We start from the raw sequence: 24,987 nt of genomic DNA on the forward strand, positions 1-24,987 counted from the left end.
TGTCCCAGGTGATTCCTTCAGCAAGCAAACTGAAGGGGACAGATAGGCCAGACTAGGCCCAGGTGCTAATTTTGTCTAAAAAATAAAGAGATAATGTCTTTTTCTTCAAGTCCTTGCCTGTAGTGGAGTAGTTTGTCTACAATACACATTTATGTTCTGGTTTATGTGCTAATGGGCATTATTTTGCTATGATTATACCTTCAGGCTTTGAAGTCTTACAGCTTTATGTGATTTAACATCATTCAGTCTGGAGTTGCACTTGATTGTCACTGAGACTTCTGCAGTTTTATTAGCTCACTATTACATTTAGTGTTCTGTTTTCTCCTAATTTTTGTGGATCTTGGCTTGCGTCACTCCCCTGGTCCAGGACTGTTGATGGCCTTTAGCTGCTTTTACTTTTACTCATCATCAATCATCAGAAGATGAACCCAGAACCCAGAGGATGAATCCAGAATGTCCAGTAAGACAGCTGTTTTTGTGATCTGGTCCTGGATCTCTTCCAGCTTCATACCTTATCTTTGTGTTTCCCATGTGTTTTCCTGAATCTTCCTTGGAAGTCCTGTAGTGCATGGTTGTACATCTGGATTCAGGGAAAGCATCTGCTCAAGCCATAGATACAATGACCAGAGGAATCATGGAATCAGAGTGGTTTGATTTGGAAGGGATCTTAAAGATCATCTCATTCCAACCTCCCTGTCCTGGACACCTTCCACCAGACCAGGCTGCTCAGAGCCCCATCCAACTTGGATGGGGCCTTGAACACTTCCAGGGATGGAGCATCCACAACTTCCCTGGGCAACCTGTTCCAGTGCCTCACCACTCTCATGGTAAAGAATGTCTTTCTATTATTCAGTCTAAAATCTGCTCTCAGTTTAAAGCCATCGCTCCTTGGCCTATCACGACATGCCCTTGTAAAAATTCCCTCTCCCTCTCTCTTGTAGCCCTCTTTAGGTACTAGAAGATGCTGTAAGGTTTCCTTCTCAGAACCTTCTGTTGCCCAGGCTGAACACCCCAGCTGTCTTAGCCTGTCTTCACAGGATGGGTGCTCCATTCCTCTAACCAACTTGGTGGCCTTCCCCTGGACTCATTCCAACAGGTCCTTGTCCTTTCTGTGACCCCAGAGCGGGATGCAGCACTGCAGGTGGGGTCTCACCAGAATGGAGCAGAGGGACAAATTCCCCTCCCTGGCCCTGCTGGCCACAGTTTTGATGCAGCCCAGGATACAATTGGCTTCCTGGGCTGTGAGTGCACACTATCAGCTGGAGCGTGACATGGACATCACACAATGTGTCTCAAGAAGTGCAAAACACCTTCTATTTTTTCCTGCCGTTTTTAATTATGTATTTTTGAGGTGGCTTCTTTTAAAAGCATTTGACAGACTATGTTGAGCAGTGCAGAAAATACCTCAGTTTCCTTAAGGATGAAGAGTTACCTGATTTCTGGGGCTGTATGAGACATGAGCAGAAGGAAGACAGGACACTGAGGCCCTGGGGTCTGTGAGTTGGTCCTGGAGGATTATCTACCTATCAACAGGTCTGTATGCATTTAGTTGTGCAGCAGTGCAAAGAGAGGGGTTGTTCCAAGCCACAGTGTGAAGTTTCTTAAATCCTGTCATTGTTGAATGATGCAAGCCTGTAGTCACAGGTCCCTAATACTGGAGCAGTCACTGGAGTGGTTCACATAAATGCAGTGCTTAAGGATGGAATTTATCATTAGGAAAATGGAGTATAATTTTTCATGCGATTCTTGCGGTTCTTAATCAGGCTGGCAGATAATATGTGAAATGTGTTAGCATCTTGCATTGGCATGCTTTGCCATACTTAAAAGTGCATCTAGCTGAGGCTGATTGTATACTTGATCAGTCTACTCTGCAACCAAGATATTAAAATGGACCTATATAAGATGCTGTAAATTGTTTCAAGTGTTGTTAACTAAGAAACTAAACACATTATTTTCCTGAATTAAATAGCATACAAGAAAATTCAGTTTAGAGATAAGAATTTTATCTTTTTCGAGGTATTGGAAAAACTCAGACATCCTCTAGGGAAATCAGAAAAGCTGACAATCAAGACCTCCTTGTAAAGACTGCCCTTTAGAGGAAAGATTCCTGACATCTGCTCTAAGTACAGCTGTTCTAACCTGTGATAGAACTAAACATTTTAGAGAAGTCTAAAATGAGATACTACTTTTCAAAAGTACTTAGCTTTTAGTTGTTGTTTTAACTCTTCTCTTCCCCTCTTTCACCTTCTATACCGTTCCTTCCCATCCTGGAATTTTTTATGGTTTTATAGTGAAAGGAGGAAGAACACAAACATTTTACTGGAAATACATGTTGGGGGAAAAAAAGCAAAACACACAAAACACAAATTAATTTATCTCCAATAACAAGAGCCCAAAGAAAAAATCCATCAAGTGCTTAGTATTCATAGCTTCAAGGAACTTAATTTTTTTAATTGGCTAGAAACCATTAGAAGTATTGCTAATGCTGCATCTCCAAAGAGTTGAATGTCTTCAATGGTTTCATGTTTTTCTTCTGAAGTTCACCTGATCACTGCAGTGATCACACTGACAGTGGGATGGAGTTGAAACTCAAGCTTGTTAAATATTAGAATAAAACCCAGTGCAGAATTTGTAGCCTAAGGCAGCACAAATATTGTAAAATTTAAATGATAAATCATTTGAGAGAGGCATAACCCACTAGATTAATGGATACACAGAAAAAAAAAGCCTCCTTTAATTGCTGTTAGAAAATGAGAAGAACCCTGGAGAGGTTTAGAAGTTCATGGTCTTCAGAGAAACTCTAACATAGATTTTACATTAGCTACTGTGGTGCAGAATGCTTCAGGTCTTCAAGAACAATTTCTGTGTCATCTATCCTTAAATCTGTTGAGAATGAGTCTGTGCTTTCCTTGCCCTCACTGTTCTTATAGAAGGATTATTTGTGAGGGCTCACCTCTGTAACTCTTTGAAATTTTATGCTGTTTCTTATGATTTCCTCACAGTTATATTTCTTCTGCCATAGTATTCTTTTCTCCCTCTGAAATTTGTTTTGCTGTTGTATTTACATAAACATGCCAGCAGCCACCATCTAATCCTTTTTTTTTTTTTTTGCTAAGTTAATCAAGAAAGTTCTTGTTGCTTCCCCCGCAACCTTACTTTTCTTTATCATTACAACACCTGTTCTTTACATCTAGTTCATAAGTGACATTACTGCTTCTCTGTCTTCTAGAAAAAGAAAAATCATAGATTCACATGTCTAACTTGTTTTTCTGGTTTAGTCCTGTTTTGCAGTAGGTCACCTGAACTTTTCCCTTCTGTTATTCCAATACCTTGGCTCCTTTTTAATAATAGTACTTCTTTGTCAACCTGTGAGGGTACCATTCTGGATTTATATGGTGATAGCAAATGGCATTTAGATCACAAGTTCTTAGGAAATCAGCCTGCCTTATTTCTGCTACTCACAGACAACACATTTTCTTGGCAAAAAAGCATTTGCAGTTTGCATGGAGACTCGTAGTTCTTTTTATTCTGCAAATACGTCAGATTTGTGTGCAGATATGCAAATGGTTTAAGTGCTGGTCTTAAAATTAATTTGCTGTCTTCTTTGATAGATCTGGAGAAGGTGCTACAAAATTTCTGTAATATGCCATCTGTTTTATGTATGTTTTCTGGTTGACATGCATTCACTTGAAAAATGTGACAGTAGCAGAGAAAAAAGGCGGCATTATTTCTCTCTGGTGTTACTGTCCATGGAACCCATGAAATACCTTAAAATCATTTTAATATTAAGAGAATCAATCTTCTGGTGCGTTCTCCTTCCTTTGCCTTCCGTAAAGTAGGCCAGGTAGGACAGGAATTCTGTGTTTGCAGGAGAGTAGGCTTTTAAAGAGAGATGTTTTGAGGTCTGAGAAAAAATTCTGTTACCTTCCTATAACCTAAACCCTAAGACCCTAAGCTTCCCTAGCAGAGTTTATTTCTTGAGGTCAACAATATGTATAATAGGTAAAGAAGGTGCTTGCTGCCTTGTGTATAAAGTTGGGCCCATAAAAGCAAAATATTTGAATCCCGAAATGTTTGCATGTAGTACGTGGAACAGAACCACCTGAATCTAGAAGGAGACTTCTGAATAATGCTTATTGCAAGCAAAACCAGACTGGAATACAGCTCTGTGCTAGACCGGTACTTTTCAGAACATCCCAAGTATATTAAGTATTTTTTATATTTATTAACTGCTGATTGAATCTGTTATAAAACCTAAATACATGAATGAGCCTGTAAAAAGAAGTGTAAAGTCTAAAAGTACTATGGGTAGATGAAGAGGTCTTAAGGAAAAGAACTGAATGTAGGAGATATTACTGCTGAAAGACAAAAATGTAAGAAACCGATACCTTCATACTTCAGTTCATCCTGTTCAAGGTTGTGGTAGTCCATGAGTTTTCAAACTAATAGTGCATCAATGACTGCCTTCATGAGTGTACCATTTTTATTGTCAAGACGATTTTTTATCAACAAGTAGTCACAACTAATCTAAAAGCAGTTCTGGATTCTGGGAACGAAGGGGAAAATCTGGCAGGTAATAGTTCTCTGGAATCACATATTTAGAGGTAAACTTCATTGTTAATTTTCTTTACCAAACTATAGATATTTGTTCATGTTTTGAGGGTGGATATTGCATTTTTTCTAAATCATATAGATGTGAAAATCACTGCTATCAGCTGTAGATTTGGAGGTGAGATAATCTAGAGGGCTCTTTACTGGGAGTACTTTCTGTGGGGTAAGAGATAAAGTGACATTTTTAAAGAGCTACATGGTTTTCGAACTGTAGGACATTTTAAAAATAAAATTTAAACAAAGATACATTTTGCAACAGATAAGGACCTGCCTCTACTTGAAGAAAATATTAGTTTGCCTTCATAGTTAAAAAACCCTCTCATTTTGGAAATCAACAGGCTAATAGTCTATTTCTCTTCAGTGTGGTCTCATTTAAAATCCTGCTAAAGAAAGCAAAGGAAAAAAAAAAAAACCTCATGGACAAATTTAGAAGTTCCCAAATGCCAAGTGGGAAGGCTTCACAACTGCTGTAAATTGGATGTTTGCACATTAGAGTGTGAAGGCTGATTTTAACCTTTCCGTCGGGAATTTTGTATGCTGTGTAATTGACAGGTGAGAACTATATTCCTTTATTAGCTTCCCACCTCTGTTACTTCCTAGGCACAAGACTAGACAGAGGTCAGAAACACAACATCAGTAATAGAAACCAGGAGCTGGAAGTGGGATGAATGTTGGGAAAATTGGAGCTATTGCGAAATCCTGTTTGCTGTGATACGTGTAACAGCTCACTTGGAAGTCAAAATGTTCAATGCATGTTGAGGGATTTTGCCTTACTGTGATGTTTTTAGACTGTGTGTTTTGTTCAGTTGATGCCTGTGATATTTGTGCCAATATTTGGTGTGTTAAGAACATTTCTGGCACCTTACAGACTGTCATTGTATGTGCAATACTCCAAGGAGTATATGTACTGTAGGGTGCTATTTTTGTTATCATTTGCCATGTCTCTAAGGAAGTACCTGTGGGGGATCTCTGCACTTGATGTATATGTAGAGAGGAGCAGATAACAGTTCTGTATCTCTCCAGAGACTATCCACTCAACAATGCTTAAAATACTAGCTTTTATAAAGTTTTGGAGGGTTATAAAAAAATTAATTTTGAAGCAAGAAAATAAAACCCCATCATGGGGATTGTATTCATATAGATGTCCCATGCAAAAGTATCCCTTGGTTGTCCTTCAAAGAGAAGTTAGGCATGGCCTAACTATGTCTGTAATACAATTGATGGCTGTGATGCAAGGTATTCTTCTGCATTTACTTCCCTCAAATTTAAAAGCACCATTGGTCACCCTGATATTTCTGCCATACCATCAGTTTCACTCTCCTGCTTAAAATATATAGCTTGCATTTCAATTAGGGTATATGTTATTTTTTAAATATGTGCAGTGTTGATTTAAAGTTTTCTAAGATGTGAGAAATAGACTACCTGCTCTGCTTGATTGCTTCCACCTTGCATTTATCGCTGAACATTTGTTTTATTTATTTAGTGAGAGTTTGCAAGGATGCGAATGGGCAGGGCTGGGCTTGTATGCAGACCAAGTGCTTATTCCAGCCTATTCCAATGAATTATTTCCACTCACTGGAAACTCTCCTGTTGCTATCCATGTTAGTCATTTTATTGACAGTTATAGCCAAATGTTAGCATTAACTAAACTATTGGAATTTTTGATTGTTAAAACCAGGTTTGGAATTTTTTTATGTTTATCTGAAGCATTTGTGTTTTCTAAATTCAGCTAGAACAGTACCCTAAGAAGAGACTTGCTTATCAATTTTTAGCTTTACATTGTTCTAACTCTCCTACAATCAAAGAAGAAAACCAGGGAAACCAGGTTTATACATTTTTCAAAGTTTGTAGATATTTGATGTTGAGTTAGTCTTTTTAGCAAATGGTTTTATTGCCAAGGTCTGCTAAGTAGAGAGAAGGTTTGCAAATTTAAAATTCATTCATAAATAGAGTGTTATAATATTGGATTATTTATGTTGAGACAAGTAAAACAAAGGCTGTCTCCAGCAAATCTAGGCATTAATTTTAAACATTTATTTGAAAAACATTTTGTGTTTTAAACATCAGTAGTTAAAGATATTTTGAGATAATGATACTATTTTCCTCAATTATCACTGTGATTGCTTTCCATGAGGAGATTGGAGGAGACACTAGAGAAATGCAGCATGTTTAGATTAAATATTTAATGCTTAAAAAATGTTTGATTTGTCAGTAGTGAAAAAACAGTGTAGAGCATAATTTTTATTTGTGATGTATTGTCTTAGCATAGGAGATATGTCGATACATTTATAGTGTATTATTTATGACAAGACTGTACGTAAAATGTTCTGTTTGCTGTTTTGTTGCCCAACTTGACAAGAAGCAAATATCAACTATCAAATATCAATGTAGGTGGGAATTTTTTCTCCCATAAAATCTGGCATGTAGTTGTTTGCGAGTCTGCTGATCTTGGAATTACTCCTTTAACTGAAGAGTCAAGAGATCCACTCAAAGGTCTTGGCTTCAGTGTAATGGATGGGGATGGAAATGAAAAGTTCCTTAAGGCTCAAGCTGTTAAGTCAGAGCATCCCTGGCAATGGGAGAAGTGCTTATGAACTCAGTACAGGTAACTTTCAGTTTGTTATAGAGGCAATGATTAAGTTGTCATATAAGAGCAACTGAGGGTCTGGGCTTAGTTAGCACAGGTAGTTGTTTAAAATAAAAATCTGAGACAAGTACCTCAAAAACAAGAGACCCCTTGTAAAAGACTGACAGCTTTCAGGGATTGTGTGCAGTGAGCAATTTTTAGGTTCTGTTTTCAGAGACAGTGGGTAAGAGAAGCTCAGGGTATCAATTGGTTATTACAGTGTTGAGGTGGATGTTTTCAACATTGGACAAGTACCTCTCTTACAGTCATAAACTGTCAGGCTTTGTCTGAGGGCCAGGGCTGGTACCTGTTTCACCAGGTACTCCAGGCTCCTCTTCTGGGATGCCTTCTTCCAATACTTGTCCTTCCCAGCTGACTGAACAGGTTTTGCACTTGTGAGATGCATTGCCAATGAGAGGTACGAGTAGAAACATTTTGCAGTTTTGTAGTATGTTAGGTAGGTCTGTCACTGTATGTGTTGTAATCTGTGAAAACAATGTATTTTGGGAATGATTTGCATTTTCTTGATGCCGGTGATGCACATGAATACTTAGAGATGTAAATTAAAGAGAGTATTTTGCATTTAGAGAGAAGAAGGAACACTTGCTTTTGCAGATGATTTTAAACACATCCCAGTTCACCAAATGTGAGGCTGTATTCTGTGTTGAAAGATGAGCAGTAATGCATTTCTTCATAAACTTTGTCTCACAGTTTACCTTGCCCATTAAGGGAAATTGATCCCTACACTGATTTTTCCATATCGCAACCTTTGTGTCCTTCAGAAAGTTTGCTGTAGTCAGAAATAACTAATTCCTTTAAACTGATACTGTGTTGTTTTAAAAGTATTTGTACCACTAACCACTACTCTTTTTCCACCTCTCAATTTGACTGTGGTGCTATTTAAGAGAAATGAGATGGCTTTTAGGATTGAGGTACATGTGCTGAGAGACTTTGCCAAGAAAACAAATTTGGAGCTTGAGGTTTAGGTCTCTTCTGGTTTGTTTTTTTCTTTTTTCTTTTAATTAGTGAAGCAAATGAAAGCACACTAATACCCTTTTAAACTTCTGTGACATTTACTGTAATTTCAGTTATTACAGTAACTAGCTGCTTTACATGCACTTTATAAGTTATTTATAAGTTGCTTGAATAAATTTTTGCTCTTAATTACTTGTTTTGGTTATTGCTCATGTTAAACGTCTTTGCTAACCCATGAATAGCTATGAACTTAAATACATAGCATCTCTCATTATTTCTGATTAGGTATATCGATCACTGCATGATTAAAGACTCCCCTTTTAAGTGTAGGGATAAATGTATATCTGTGCATCCACTCTTCATGTTTGAGACTTCCTGTGCCTCCGGGTGGACAAGTAGTGGGGACACCACCTGAAATTCGTGCAGTTTATTTCTACATAAGCTGTGATACAGTGTTTTTCACTTTCCATTTAGGTGACTTATCTTTGAATTAGGTGGAACCTCAGTGAAAATCAGACTTCATATATGAATGTTCAAATTCCACCCAACACTAAAAAGCATTTTTAGTTAATCAAAAGAACTATGTTCAGTTCTTAAATTTCCACCTCTTTCTTTTCTTATTTTATTTTGTTTTATTTTGTTTTGTTTTAATTTTATTTCTATTTTTTTTAGTGAGTGACAGTTGCTTCAGGAACCTTGCCGAGGATCGTAGTGGGATAAACCTTAAAGATCTGGTCCAAGACCCTTCTTTGTGAGTATCTGGCTCTTATTGCTAAGCACAGAAAAGCTTCTTCCTGATATCCTTGTGAGTAGTTTTGTAATTATATAGAGAAGTAGTATGATGAAGTACATATAATGGTTTAGTGGTTTATGCTTGCCAAATTGTTAGTCTTTAATACAAGCAGGTATTATTAAAACCACCTTGTTTTTAGTGTAATTCTGTTCGTGAAGTAACATCCAGAGAGCGTGTACACTAAAGGGTACAAGAGTTATCAGAGGTAACAGATGGTGCATGCTGGTATTCCTATAGAGGACTTGTATGCACATTGTTGTCTCTCTTTTTTTAAGGAGGAATTACATATAAATTAGAATATTATTGGATAATTATGTTATTGCCAGTTACCTTAAATCTAGAATCTGATTTCTTTATATCTGATTTCAGCTGGTATTGGTTTCTTCCTCTGCTACCTGTTTCAATTTAAGTATATGTGCACATGGTCTAAATTCTGCTTCATCACCAGACTACTTGTCTTCATCTCAGTATTGTGTCTTTGTCTAAAATAAAATTCAATCTCATGAGCTCTGAGCCAGACTTGAAATTGTATCAGACCTTCTTTGCATTCAGTTTTTAATGGGTTTTTTTTGTTTGTGGGTTTTTTTCTCTCATCTGTTAACTTTAGTACCAGGTGAAAATGTGTGTTTGTACTACTTGTTATCAGGGAAGGGAAAAAGAGGAGAAAACTCACATCTTTCCAAGATGAATGATTGTGTATTCCACAGTGAGCTCTAATGTGATGGTCCTGGATACTGAAAGAGCAGATTTTTCAGTATTGTTTGAGAAGTACTGAAAAATAAGGTGTATTTGGCATCTGATTTCAGTTACAGTGATTTATAGTAATTAAGTAGATGCAGAATTTATTTTGTCATGTTGCTACAGGTAACTGATATATATGCACATATACCTTCATTCTTGGCCAATTTTGACATAGTGTATGTAATTGATACATCTTAAATGATAGAGACACAAGAGGCAAGTATAAATGTTGCTTGATATGTAAATTTTTAATAATTACTGTTGAAATGTTGAAGTTAAAGCTATTTTAAAGGTCTAAATTTTCAATTTTTTTCTGTTGAGTAGGGTTTTTTTTTAGTATTTTTGATTGGTTGGTTGGCTTTGTTGATTCTTTTTTGTTTCTTTGCTTTAGAATTGTATGTGGGTTTTGGAGCTGCAGGTAGGCTTACATGCTACACCTGGTTTTGGGCTTGTACCTCTAGATTTTACTTTCAAAATGTTGAATTGCCTTTGCAGTAGAATGATCATTTTCTGTATTTTTTACCAGAAGTGATGGAATCTTTTAATTTTATTCCTTGACTGTAACTCACATGAAGAATATTGTATATGAATTATTGTAATGTTCAAAAGAAGTTAAATGGATTACTGTTTCTTTTGGCATAAGAAGCATAAGGGATGCAATGTAGCCATTTTTGTCACTTTGAAAGACTGAATAAAGTCTCAATACATGTTAGGTTTCAAGGATTGCTTATGATACTTTGCTGTATGACATATTATAGTGCAAGAAAAGTGTCCTCCTTCCTGCCAAATAATAAAAATGTATAGACTTGGGTTTGCCTTTCCAAATCTATAGTCTTGCTGTTTTATGACAGAGCACCTATTAATAGTTGTTGCAAAATGTGTAACAGTGTGATTGAATCTCCAAAATGAAGAAACCATCTAAGGCAATATTGTTCAACCCAGCCTTTTATAAGTGACTTGTAAGGTGCCAGGGGATCTGAATTCTTTGTTAGACAAAGGACAGCATTGGGATGAAGCATGAGTGTGCCAGACAAAGAGATGTTTTAAACTTTTTTTGAAATAAAGAATAAAGTTAAATTAAAATCTTATGCTTATTTGGCTATGATCGATGCCTGTAATAATACCTGGAATTGTAAAATAGCATTTGATTAATCCTCTTACCAGTTTAATATTTACACTTTAGGATTTCTTTAGTACTCGTTTGTGCTGACTGTAGATGCACTGCCTCTTTTTCTTAGTAATCTCAGATGCAAACATTAGATTTATATAAAAAATTCTCTCTCTGTTTGCCACTCTTGGCTCTGCAACAGACAACTTCTCTTTTGTTATTGCAGAAGGGCTTTTTTTTTTACAGCTGAAAGGGTGTCTTTACATTGAAATGAAACTCTATAAAATAGCATTGTTAGTATTTTTCATTAATGTTTGATTTATATCAAGTACACCTAATTGTCAGAGTAGTATTTTTCCCCCAGGTGATTTCCCAGCTGGAGCAGGACTGTAAACTGAATCTGCTTTCAGTTCTCTCAGCAATGCTAATAAAACTCTGCTGCTTAAATCAGTATTTTGATCACCTATACGTGTATATTATTAACTCACAATTTACTGTGTGTCAATAAAAAGGAAAATTCTGCTAAAGGAAAAAAACCTAAAACATCAATCATGTTAAATAAACCTAAAGTGAGGAGTTACAGATTGTGGGAGAAGGAAGCATGCGGCAACTTTAAAATTAAATTTCATTTAGTGGTTAGTTAGAGAAAAAAAATTCATTTCTGCAAAAAGTTGATCATAGTTCAGCTGTAAGGGTGGTTTGAGACTTAAGTGCTGTTTTTTATTCATTGCAAATAATCGTAGAATAGTTTGAGTTGGAAAGGTCCTTTAAAGGTCACCTCCTGCAGTGAGCAGGGATGTCTTCAACTAGATTGGGTTCCCTGGAGCTCAGGGATATATCTGTTATGTACAGTGTCCTGGTTTGGACACAAAACTTAGAGATCCAGAAGCATGTAGAAGAAAAGAAAGAGGAGAAAACAGAAAATGTAATGCATGGCAGGTTAATTAATTGAGGAAACAGTGTCAAGGGAGGAAGTAGGAGTGTTATACAATATATAAAAGATTATTAAAAGGTTTGTTCTGTTTGCCTGGTGAGAAAGAATTAGTTCAGTTTATAGCAGACAACGTTGACTGGATAGTTTGAAAAAATTCTAAATGTCATTTGGTGAAGAAACTGGAATCTATATCTAAGAATGGCAGGGAGAGTTCTGCAGATTATAGTCTTCGTATCTGATCCTGTCTAAGGGTAGAGAGCTGGAAGGGCAGACTTTTTTTTTTATTTTCTCCCTTTTTTCTTCTTCTCTTTCTTCTATGAAAATGTATGCATTCTGGTTTGTCTTCTGTGTAATTAATATGACTATAAACCAGATTAAACTTACTTTGATTTCTATAAAGGTAACTTAATGTGGCTATGAATATTCAAATCCCATGATTTGGTTTAGATGATGCCCTGCCTATTATTCCAGTAACTCATAAAAGATATTTAAAATGTTTTGTATTACAGAAGAGATTACCTATAGTCTTCTCATGGAGAATATTTTTCCATTCATTGTCCTAAAGAGCAGAGCTGCAGAGAGCAGGTGCAATTGGAGGAACTAGGCTGCTTGTTCTTAAATGATGGTTCAGACTTTATTCAGCTGAAGTAAAATGCACTGAAACAGCTTAAGATGCTAGCAAAGCCCTGCTTTTGTGGGGAGATCTTTGAGGTTCTCTAGCAAGGCACAAGGCTGGTGCTCAAGGAAAGGTAAACACATTGATCAGTTCATCTGACCCCTTGCTTTTGAGCAGTCTGAATGGTCTGCACTCCTCTGTCTCCCTGTCCTTTTCCACCCTCAATATCCAATCTGTGCTCAGGACAAAAATGGGTTAGATACAATTCAATATGTCTATCACCTGAAACTTCTCCTGGGATTTTTACTACTGCTTTTCTTTTCTCACTAGAAGTTACTTAAATACACCTGAAGAGTGAACCATCAGATCATTAGAATGGTAGGTCTATGTCCACCTAATTGAAGCAGAAGTTCTATGTATAGACATTCCCAAGTTTTAGTTCTTAGCATCGCTTTGTAAGATGTTCCTTTTGGCTCTAGCCTGTATATAAGCATAAAGTTCATAAAATACTCGTCTAAACAGAAAAGAGGATGCTTTTAATCTTTTGGTGCAGTTCAGTAGCTGCAGATAATCACTGATGCATTTGTTTTGGAAACATCTTCAGAGCTTCTTTGAGATAAACAATATCCAAGAGATTCTGAATAACTTCTTTCTAGGCAAAAATCACATCACACCTAAACTGTGTTTCATGTCTCCTTCAGACTGATTATGAGAGCAGATAAATCTAAAATGTAAGAATGGGTAACTTTTGACAGGAAATTAGAACTTGTTTTAGTAAGTATGTACTACAGAGAAGAAAACACTGTGAGAAGAAAAATGTTATTTACCCTCCATGTAATCGCATTAGAAAGACAACCAAAATGGTAATAGGTCCATGTTCAAAACTTGCAGATTAGGTCTGAGTTCCATTTGTCCATGCTAGGAGACAGAAATCTCACAGGCATCATCTTTATTCCTTATTATATTTTACAGCCTTAGAAGGAGGAGCTAGATAATTTTTCTGGGAAGCAGTTGTGAATTTGTCACTTAGAACTTGTCACTTAAGGACTGAAGATGATAAAGAAATTCTTGAGGAGCTTTTTATTTTTTTTTTATTATTTTTTTAATTTTACTGAGTACATAAGGCATACTGTAGGACGAAGGAAATACCTCAGTGGATAAGGGAGCAGCAGTGGATATTGTCTGCTTTGAGTTCAGCAAGGTTTTTGGCACTCTCACAGCATCCTCATAGGTAAAGTCAGGAAATGTGGGTTGGATGAGTGGACATTGAGGTGGATTGAGAACTAGCTGAACCTGAACAGCAGATCCCAGAGGCATAGGGTCTATCTAGGTGAAGGCCATCACTGGTGGTGTCTTCTAAAGTTCACCATTGGGTCCATAATTCTTTGCCTTAATTCACTGGTTTCTTGGATGAAGGGCAGATGCCTCCTCAGCAAGTTCCCTGATGACACAAAGCTGGCAGGAGTGGCCCATACCCCAGAGGGCTGTGCAGCCCTGCAGAAGGACCTCAGCAGGCTGCAGAGATGGGCAGAGAAGAACTGTCTGAAATCAACAACAGCAAGTGCAGCCTCCTGCCCCTGGCCAGGAATAACCCCATGGGCCAGCACAGACTGAGGGCTGAGCTGCTGGGAAGCAGCTCTGTGGAGAAGGACCTGGGGGTGCTGGTGGACACCAAACTGTCCCTGAGCCAGCAGTGTGTCCTTGTGGCCAAGAAGGCCAATGGGATCCTGGGCTGCATTAGGAAGAGCATTGGCAGCAGGTCGAGGGAGGGGATCCTGCCCCTCTGCTCATCCCTGGTGAGGCCTGACCTGGAGCGCTGTGTCCAGATCTGGATGCAATCTGGTGCTCTTAAGATGACCCACTGTGGTTCCTTCCAGCCTTACCCATTCTGTGATTGAAGATTTGATAAATGCACTGTTAAGTCTGTGGATGTAAAATTTCCATCTTCACGTGGAGGAACCTGTCTAGTAGTTTTTGAGGAAAGCTGGAAGTTTTGCTCGTCATTTGAAAACCAATGCCATGTTCTGTCTTGTTGAAGGTTACAAATTCAATTTTGTGAGGATACCAGTTCACGCCCTCTCCCCTTTGTCCAGCCTTTCTAGTTTTTCAGTGCCTGTTACAATATGTGAATGTCATGCCTGTTTCTTTTATTTAACTGCTGGTCTCAGTAATGCTGCATAGAGAGGAAATGTTTATTTCTTAATTCTATCCAGTTACCTTGTTGTGCAGCCACCTTCTAGTAGGAGTTTGTTGTCCATTATTTGTCCATTATTTGACTGTATTAGCACATTTTCCCTGATAGGCTTACAAAAACACTTCTCTGTTTCTCTTGCCTCCTGAGTTAATCTCTAAGCATCTGGTGATTTTATCAGGTTATCTTTATTAGGGTGAATGGAGAGTTGTCTGTGGTAGCCCAGACTATTATGCAGAGAAGCAGTGCTGAGCATTGCAGAAGTGCTGCCTATTTTAAGCATTGAATCTGGTGAAAAAGTTGTACTTGACAAACTTCCAGAGATCTGAGACTTACCTAAAGGAATTCATGAGGATGAGTCTGATCTAATAAGTACTTCTTGAAGCTGATATACATAAAATTGGCTTCATGCTATCTTTATGGTTTCTCACTGATCTGGGAGATTGAGACAAACCTTTATCTGCTTCAACTGCAAGCAGAGTTTTCATGTGCTTTAAAAAACTGTATTTGCCCTTCCTTTAAGATAACTAAAACATGCATAAGACCTTAAGTGGCCAGAGTTTCTTCTCCAGTGAGTTTCCCCGCTTGGCTTCTCTGTAGTCCAACCAGCTTCCATCAAATGTCTCACAGAGGATGTTAATGTTAATGTTGCTCATTTGCCAAATCTTTTTTACCTCCCGTCATATGAACAAGTCCTTAAATGTTTTCTCTGTTACTTGCACTTCAAGGAAAACAAAAATTTCTCAACCTACAAGATTCCTTGGCAGTTTCTAGCAAAAATGGCTAATATTGCATGTGTCCTTTGGTTGTTTAAGCTTAATGACTCATAATCCTATAGGAACAACTTCATCTGTCTGAAGCAAACCCATAGCAGCAGACTGTGCAAAGCAGAACATAAGAAAATGTCTTTTTTAAGCACTTAGTAGCTTTCAACTCTAATAGTTCTTACATCTTGGCCCAAAGCAGTCTCCTGTAACCTCTTTAAAGCTACCAATAGATTCAGAACAAACATGTCTTCTCTTATCACACAGTTACCAAATTCTTAGAAGGAAATTTCTTCTTTTTGCTCTTGCAATACTCTGTGATAGCCTGCAATTAAGAAGTTTATGAGCTAATAAAGTAAATGCATAAGTTGTTCTAGTACTAGAGGCTCTGCAGCCCCAGTGCTGTGTCTGGGCTGATAAGTATTGTTGAGGGGAGAGGGTTGGTTGTTTGCATGGCAGCTGCATTTTGGGTGTTCCATCTCTTTTTTCAGTTCTAGTGCTGGTTTCAGAATTAAGTCTTGTACTTCTCTGTGGTGCAGGGGTGCACTGCTTCAAGCTTGTTATCCAGGAACCTCTATCTAAACAAGTTTAGAGATTTTCTCTACATGTGGGATTTGTAAGGAGATACCGTGTTTGTTGAAATACGAAACTTCATCATTGGTTGTGGAGATTTACTAGATCCTTCAATTTTGGATTTAGTTTGTTGTTATTATTAAATGTACTTAAACTTTCATTTAGGAAAATAAATTAAAATGTTAGAAAAAAAATTAAGGGTTCAAAAGAAAAGCTATGCCCTTCATGCTCTGTTTCATTTTGTTTGCTGATGTCTGAAAAGAAATACATAGGACACAAGTTCTGAAATCTCGATCAAATTTGTCTAGCCAGTATCACAGTTGATTAAAAGCTGTTTCTATGTTTGTTTTAAACCTTCATTTTAAAATTGTGCACTCTGCTTCTGACTTTAAATTTGTGCCAATTTTTTATTTTTCCAAATGCAACTTTTAATTTTTTTAATTGTCTTAATAACTTCTATTCTCTAATAGTACAAGAAAGAGCCTTAATACTTCCCATCAGCAGTCAGATGTTTTGCCAGTTTCTGGGAAGCCAGGCCTTAGCACACACAAGAATTGCCTGGAAGCCAAATACTGCAATGTTTAATCTTACCCCTTTTCTTCCTCATTTCCTTGAGCATTTATTGCTGAGCACAATGTTATGGTATGGAGTATCCCTTTGGTCACAGTGCTGGCTGTGCTCCTTCCCAGCTCTTTGCTATCCCCAGCCTTCATTGCTGGGGTGGCAGAGCAGGGAAAGAAAAGTTCTTAATGTTTTACATGCACTGTTCAACCATAGTGAAAACATTGGTGTGTTATCAGGACTGTTCAGTCACAAGTCCAAAACACAGCAACGCTGGTGCAGCCACCTGCTGTGAAGAAAGTTAAGTTCACTCCAATCAGACTTAGTTCACATATAAGTAATACTATAATTGTAATATCTTGTGTAATTAAAAAATAAAAACTAAATAATTTTTGTTACTCCTTTCTTCCTTTTGCATTTGGAAGGAATATAGACAAGCTTCTTGTGTGTCTGGGTATATTCAGGACCAGACGAGAATGACTTTTACAGAAGAAGTAGGAAAATTGAGTATGTACTGAGTACTGCCACAGTCTCAGAATTAAGTACCAGAAGACTTCTTTCTGTAATCATTTACACTAATAATTAATAAGAATAGATTGGAGTAGAATGTAAAAATGTTCATTTGATTGAATATAATTTTACAGCCCATCATTTGCTTTGCAATTTAATGGCATAGCAGCCCAGCTTCCTGGTCAATATTCTATTTTTTAAAACCACAGTCCAAATTATATTTAAAAGCTTAATGTATTATGATAGGCATTTCCTTGAGAGATTATGCTGTACACCTCTCTGGCTTTGCATTTTGTCTTCTCATCCCACCCAAATCCACCACAGTTTCTAATTGCATTCTCTAGTCTTCTCTTGGTGGCCTAATCTTGCCTCACTTGATATTTTAACTTCAGACTTCTTTTGAAGGGTTCTTTTCATGGAATTTGCTATTTTCATAATCTTTCCACTCTCTGAGAATCTATAACTCTCAAAACTCAAACAGCTTCTTGTGTCCTATTTTGCCATCTCCAGGTTTCCTCCAGATCTCAGCTAACCTAACTCTTCACCTGACTTAATTCTTTCAAACTTCAATCTTTGTTTCTGTTTATATTCTATTCTTTTCTGTGTATTTAAAGAGTGTCATCTTCTCATAGTGTCTACACTATGAAAAATATATTTTTTGTATATCTACAGGAAGGAATGGTCCAGTGCTGATCTTAGCTTAAATTGCATTTGTTAAGATAATGCTCTGAAAAGATTCTCTTAATACTCTGTAGTGCATTGTGTGCTTCTGTATACCCAGAAAAGAAAATTTTAAAAAAGTACTTACTAAAAAAAATCAAGAACCAAACAGAAGACCTATTTATATGACTATAAACCTTGAATGTGCTTAAATCTTGACTACTTTATTAACTTCTAGTGGGGGTATGGTATGGATGATAAGATTAGGCAGTGATTTGGAACAGCTTTCACACAAAGGAATTAAATAGACTAGGATTTTGCACTTTAACGAAGAAACAACATATGGTGGAGGTATACAGAATGAACAGCATTAAAAAAACCAAGGCAATTATTCACTGTTTTTCACAGATCAGAAATTGTGACAGGAAAAAAAATGGAGCAGCAGGTTTAAAATTAATAAAAGTACATTCTTGTTCAAGTGTAGCAGAACTGGATGTTTCATAATTGATGTAACATCACATGGAAGCCTGGAGTATAAATGATGGATACAAATAAAGGAATTAGGCTGATAGACCTACTGTGGCTGTTAAAGCTGATGAATTGCATGCAGCATCTAGGTCAGGAAAACTCCTGAACCGAAGGCAGCAAGAGGTAGTAAGTGTGTACCAGGAAACAAATCATGTTTTGTGTCATGTGTTTATTCCCTAAGCATTTGTTTCTTAGCAGTGGAAACATAATACTGAGTTGTGTGCACATTTAGACTGAGCTGTTAATAGCAATTTTTCTATGCTCTGTTCAGGAGTAGTACTTTCATAAAGAGTGGAGCACCCACAAACTTGAAAAACTTTTCCATTGCATGAGCCAAACACTTGTCCTTCAAAATAGAGTGGGCTTCTCTGACATGGCAGAACTTAAATTTTGGAGCTCCTGGTAATGAAGGAACAAAACCATTTCAACAAATGGCTTTTGGTAATTTACTACACGATAGAAAATCTCTCTCCTCTAATCTGACTATTAAAAATTAACAAATGATCTTCTGAACTGCTCTGAAAAGCAATTGTGAGCTGACCCCTGGACATGATTCTCTTTGTACAGGAGGCTACATTTTGTCTAAGCTATAACTATTTGCAGTAATGCCTTATTTAAAGAAAGCCTCTCTGATATTTGTGTGCCTGTTTGCAGTATAGACTAGGCTAGCAGGTGGATTGTATAATCTGCTACTAAAATATTATAATAGAATAGAGATGTAAAGGAAGCCATTGCTGCACATCTTAGGAATGATTCTGACACTGATATACAGAAAATTTCTATGCACAGATCTTTGTGCTTTTATGCAGTATAATTCACTGCATTTCAACTCTAGATTGCTTTCTTAATTAGGATTGTCCTGCCATAACTTTTCTGGGGACCCCTATAAAATCACTTTTTAGCAATGTACAGAAGAAGTCTCTACAGATGGTGGCTTAAGAAAGAAAAGAATAGCTAGCCTACAGTAAATCTTACGGTTTTTTAATGTGAACTTTTCTCACTTTCTTTCACTACAGCTTGAATTTTTACCATGGATTCTTCACTTACACTTTTTACCTTTATCCATGCTACTTTATAAACATCACTAGAGAATAACCAGGACTTAAGTATTTTTTTATGGATGAAGACAGCATTGAGCTCAAAACTGACGTATTAAGGGTTGAAAAATGACCTCAAGTGGTTTTCCACAGACAGTTATGTCAAAGGAACACAGATATATCACAGCATAAATGCTTCCCTTTATACCCCTACTAATTCTGTTTTAAGCTTTTTGGTCCTTCTTTAACTACAACATCTCTCTTATCATCTCCATTTTCATCCCCTTTATAATTCTAATAAGGAGAGATTCATACTCTATAGAAATTCTATTTTTTATTGGTTATTTGGTTTCAGATACAAGAATGTATCTTGTCTGTATTTGTGGTTGTAAATACAGTATATCCTTTTGAAATTTGTTATTGGTGTCATTTTCAGATAGCTGATTGATTTAGAAAATACAGGTTACTCTGGAGCGAGTGTCATTTGACTGACATGGTTGTAACACCCATTTAAAAAATGCACATTCAGGTTCTTTTTTTCTCAATTGTCTTCATTCAGTATTTTTCTCATTGTCACAAGCATTCTACACAGTTAATGTGCTCTATAAGTTAGTATAGTATGTGGAAATGTTCAGTGGCAAATGTTCAAAAACAGAGTAGGTCATGGAGGGACTCTTAAATGTGGGAATGCATGATTGGAATCTCTTCTCCATTTTAACAAAGGATGTAATTATTACTTATGAGGTGGTGAGTTTTAGTCTACTGTGTTCCATTTTTCCAAAAGGTGCACGTAAAAGATACTTTTCATGTATTCTTTTCTCTTTTTTTTCCTAACATTAAAAACCAGTGTTCTAACAGAGCCAGGAAAGCCATTTACTATATAGATTGCAAATAGTCAAGGAAATACATTAATATGTAGTTTTGTTTTGGTTTTTACATCCAGAAAGAGAGAATAGAGGGTGATGTGGCTGAGAGATTTTTACTGCTGTGGTTCTGGGATGGCTGCAGGATTCAGAGCTGAGAAGCAGCGTGTGGTACCACGAGCAGCTGTTGTGTCCACTTTGTGCCTGGAGCTCTCGTTGTACCCGCATTGTTGGCGTTTTGTTCAGGAAACTCTGCATTGTGCCTACTCTACTTCCTAATATTTGTTTCAGTGTCATCTTAGAAATCACTCATTTCCCAACAAAGAGCTGATTTAAGCCTCCATTTTTAACAAGGTCTTAATACCCTTTAACTTCAGATTAATTGGAACTGTTCCTGTCCAAAACCTTACATTATGTGGAAAAACAGCTCTCAAATGAGAGCTTATTAATAGAAAGTTCCTTTATTTATCAGAGGGATCTTCATTCTTCATATCTTTTCTTTCTGTCAGTCTCTCTCACAACTTTCCTCTTCATTTAAGGCAGTGGTCTATATATACGGAGCCTTTTAAGACCATGAATTTTTGGTGCTACTTTGGCATATGAAATTATGGTTTCTTTGTACTATTTCTGTTCTTTGGCACAGGACAGGACACTAGCTGAATATTTTTAACAGAAATTAGATTCCCAGATTATTAGCTACCCTAATAACAAGCTTTTGTGTTGCCCTGTCCTCTATAATTCTATTCAGACAGTTTACAGAAGGATCACTGGAGAAGAAAGAAGAGATAAATGAAACATCAGTAATAGTAATCATTAATAAGAAACTGTTCAGCCTCATTATGGGCAAGTTTTGGAACTTCATGTATTTTGACAAGAACTGTGACTATAACTTTATCCACAAAGAGGTAGGCAGCTGTAGTTTCTACAATTAGAGTGGCACAAAGCAATGTGTATTTCTTAAGACACAGGAATACTGAGTAATGCAAATGATCAGACCACTGAGAGCTTTATGAAAAAGAGATTTGTACATATTTGACTATGTCCCTTCCTTCAGTGAAGTTGGACTCCATGCTAGTGCATGTCCCTTCTATCTCAGCAAAAGCTGCTTTTGGTGAGAGACTTTATCAGAAAATGTTTTGATATTCTATTATTCTGGAACAGGAGTGAATGATGAAATGAGACATTCAAATACATCTGCACTATTCAGATTTTACAGCTGTTTCTGTTGTTGCTTTGTTTTAAAACCCATGGAAGAAAATGTTAACTGAAATTGTTGATCATTAGCCTGTGTTTTTCCTGTGTTCAGTTCAGCAGGAGGTCTGCCACTTTTCCTTCTTTTGAGGGTGCTCTTTTAACAATCTTACAGGATAAAATAAGCCATCTTCTGCAGTAGCCAGTTACAGGAGGAAAATCTAAAAATCACTGAAAGAAAGTGAGGTACTGTATGCTACTCAGCCTTGAGAAAAGGAAAATTAAGATTTGAAGGGTTTTGTGCTGAGCAGAGGCAAGAGACTGGTCTTGGTAAAATTGCTGAAAATGAGTTATTCTTACCAGAATCTAATAATCAAGAGCCTTTCTAAATAGTCTGTTTCACAGCTATAGATCATGTTTTCAGGCAGTAGAAAATAAAACTTTTGATTAACTGGTGCTGTTGATTAATTTGTAATAGGAAAGCTATGTCATGAAATAAGAGAAGTATTTGTTTTACAACTGCTGTTAATAAAAAGTCTAATAGTGGGTTGAGTTGAGGGAGAAATACTGAATGGATAACTCAAGTTAAATTTGATACATCACTGGGATCAAATAGAGCTAAAAATACTGAGAAAACACAAGCAAGTCTATGAGGAAGAGGAAAGCAGAAAACAGCATGTTTTGTAGTTGGCCAGTAAAAATGAGTGAAATGTTGAAATGAAGTGAAACTGGCAAACCAAAAATCTGAATGCTTGATTCCATGTCAAAGTGTTCCTAAAACCTTTCACTGAGGAACTTTGCTAAAATGTTATGATGCACAACTATTTTCATTTTAATTGAATTATATATTTAAGTGAAAAAAGCCACAGAAAATTTGTCAAGTACACTGTTATAATGTGTGACATATTTTATACATTTTATGTATAAATTATTAATTAATGTCTTTTACCTATTCCCTTGTTAATTGCTTTTGACCAATTAGGACAGGCCAGTAGTCTGAGCTGGCTGGTTGTAAGAGAGATGTCTGTAGCACAGTGCTGAGCACAAGCCAACATGCTTTTCCTCTCAGCATGGTTTATTAGCTGTGGCTCAGTGCCACTCTCACTGTGGTACAGAGTTGGCTGGGATCTCTTGTGGGATGCTGGTATAGCTCCCTGAAAATAACAAATAGACCCAAGGTTTTGGTTGATTGGGTTTTTTTCCTTCCTTCATCTCCTATGTTTATTAGTTCAGTTGTTAATAAAAGCTCTGAGATTTCTGCCAGAAGAGGCAGTAAACATTTAAAAAACAAGTAGCAAGCTTGCATTATGATGCATCATTCAAATATCTGTCACTAACAGCTGTTCAGAATTAGGGTTACTATTTTAATTTATTGTAAAATCAGAAGACTTCTAGTGTCTTATATTTTCTTTAATGCAATTTAATGCGAAACTGTGTCATGGATTGAATTGCTCTGTGAAAGACAATTCTCAATAATATGAAAGCTCTCCCTGAAGTATTTCTTTATTATAGCTACTTTTCAGCTAATTTTACAAGGAGGAAAGACTGGGGGAAAGGAAATGGTTAGAAAAACTTCTGTTCTTTGTTTTGCTCATATATGGATCAGTGCAGTTCTCAGGATGAAGCTGGGCTGGGGCAAGAGTAGAAATGCCAATAATGCTAAAATACTGTATGAATTTATCAATGTAAACTCAATGAGAAATTTAAAAATCTACCTGTAGAGTTTTATGTTGTAATGGCATATGTGGCACAAGCAGAGTCACTGAGCTCCACTGTAAAGATCTCTCCACTGTGAAGTAAAGATCAGCTGAACTGATTAGCTGAGCTAATCAATAGATGTCAATAGAAAGATAACCTTGAAATGGACATGTTTAGGTATCAGATACTCAACTTCACCTTTCTTTTATTTGCAAGAGGCTTCTCCCATATTTTATTTATTCATGAAAAATGGTTTTGAATTCAGTGCCAGTGGATTTTGGACAAATTATTATATAAGACTTGCAAAGGTGAATCAGTGAGGAAATGCTACTGAATATTTACTTTTCCTTAAGTAAGATGAAAGAGGACATTCTAGTTTTCATACTAAAACATCTGTAATCTAAACTTCAGAGCATGAGAAGTCTATTTTTTTAAAAAGCCATTAATTATAATTATTGTCTGATTTATGAAGCCAGCTAAACGTGCACTGGGTGGTCATGTTTCTTCTTCATGCTTTGAAGAGCACTGCTGAATTTGGAGAAGCCTGCCTTCTTAGCAGCTTAAGGTATAGAGGCACTGCAGCTATGAAATGTATCTTGACACTTATCTAGGGTAACATTATGCATCAGTGAGCATTTAAAGTCAGGTGATGTGGCTGGAGGAAATAGGAGCTAAAGCATTGACTGTTGTTGTGGAGGGATAGCATCACTATTTGTCCTGACGGATTGTGGATGAAAATATAGCTGACAATATAGTTTATGTTAAAATAACCGAGCAAAATCTACCCATTATATTCTGCTGGAGGGAAGGGAGGGGGAATATTTATAAGACACAAAATCTGTAGTTTTTGATTTGTAAATGGTCTTTGGTCCACCAGCTTTCTAGATCCACCTTTTATGTTTTAAATGAAGGAGATTCTTCCATTGCTTGACCTGATGGCACCACCCACCTACCTCTAAGCTCTTCCATCACAAAGGCAATTCCAAAAGAAAATAAAACTTTGTAAAGCAATTATAGTATGGCATTGCCAGCATAGTATCATCTTGCAGTTTAACCAGAGGTTAAGATCCTAAAATATATTGTGCCAGCCTTATCTATAGGGTTTTTTTTCTATAACTTCTTTAAATGTTCTTTCTTAATGCAGTGCTGCAGTTTAGCTCAGTTCCTAAGTTTAGGTATCACTTAAACTCATTTCAGTATAGACTGCAATTATTTCTGGGCTTTTGTAAATAGCTTTTATGGTTATTACTGTTACTGTCTAAAGAGTGAGGGTGTTTAGTGCTAGTTCTGGAAGGAAAAGGCAAACTTCATCATAATAATAATAATTGTTTTTTTGGAGTAAAATAGTGAATTGTGATTAGGCAAGAAAAATTGCAGTTTCTTACAGTGGTTTATTCATAAAGCCCAGCTATCTCTGTACACAAACCTCATGTATTTTTTTCTTATATCATTATCCATGAGAATCATGTATACACAGTGCTGTCCTCAGTACCAGCTTGCAGGTAGACTTGCCCAAGCCACCTTTGATTTCCTTTCTGCACCATGGCTCAGCAAGTACTGTGAGAAGTATTAGCAATGTTAGTGTTGGTCACCTTAGTCATTTGCCTATTGCTAATCAGGAATTCAGTCTTTCAATTAATATCATGTGGTTCTGGGTGTATAGCCTAAGCAAAATCCATGGTGTACTTAATATTTTCCAATGTTCAATTCTATGATCATAGTTTACATAGTGACTATTTCACATCCCTAGGAACACATCTAAGCTGTCTGTGGTACTTTCTAGGAGGATTGCAGGTCCAGCATTTTTCAAGACTATTCTCCAGATACATGAAATTGATTGATTGTGAGAAAAGGGGGACCAACACAGACATGCTGGCAAATGAAAGATCCCTGCTGCTTTAATTTTTTTGTTTTTAAACCTCTATGGGGTTATAATTTCCAAATACACTTACAAGTGGCAGAGACTTCTAGACTAAATTTCTGCTTTGGGTAAGATACCTCCTCCTG

At 36.8% G+C, this 24,987-nt stretch overlaps 1 protein-coding gene across 8 annotated transcripts in view; it reads left to right on the forward strand.

Moving 5' to 3' along the window:
- The window catches only part of GPHN (gephyrin), a 270,007-nt gene that overhangs the window by 75,236 nt on the left and 169,784 nt on the right, over positions 1-24,987 (forward strand). For 7 of the 8 annotated variants that reach the window (XM_083864320.1, XM_083864323.1, XM_083864322.1 and 4 more), the window contains exon 2: positions 8,885-8,963. In XM_083864320.1, the coding sequence (XP_083720446.1) occupies positions 8,885-8,963 (79 nt within the window). Of the gene's footprint in view, positions 1-8,884; positions 9,018-24,987 lie in introns of those variants that run through there. The other variant, XM_083864326.1, reaches the window with a different exon arrangement.

The sequence above is a fragment of the Zosterops lateralis genome (assembly GCF_965231275.1).
Source record: "Zosterops lateralis genome assembly, chromosome: 6".
Classification (NCBI taxonomy): domain Eukaryota; kingdom Metazoa; phylum Chordata; class Aves; order Passeriformes; family Zosteropidae; genus Zosterops; species Zosterops lateralis.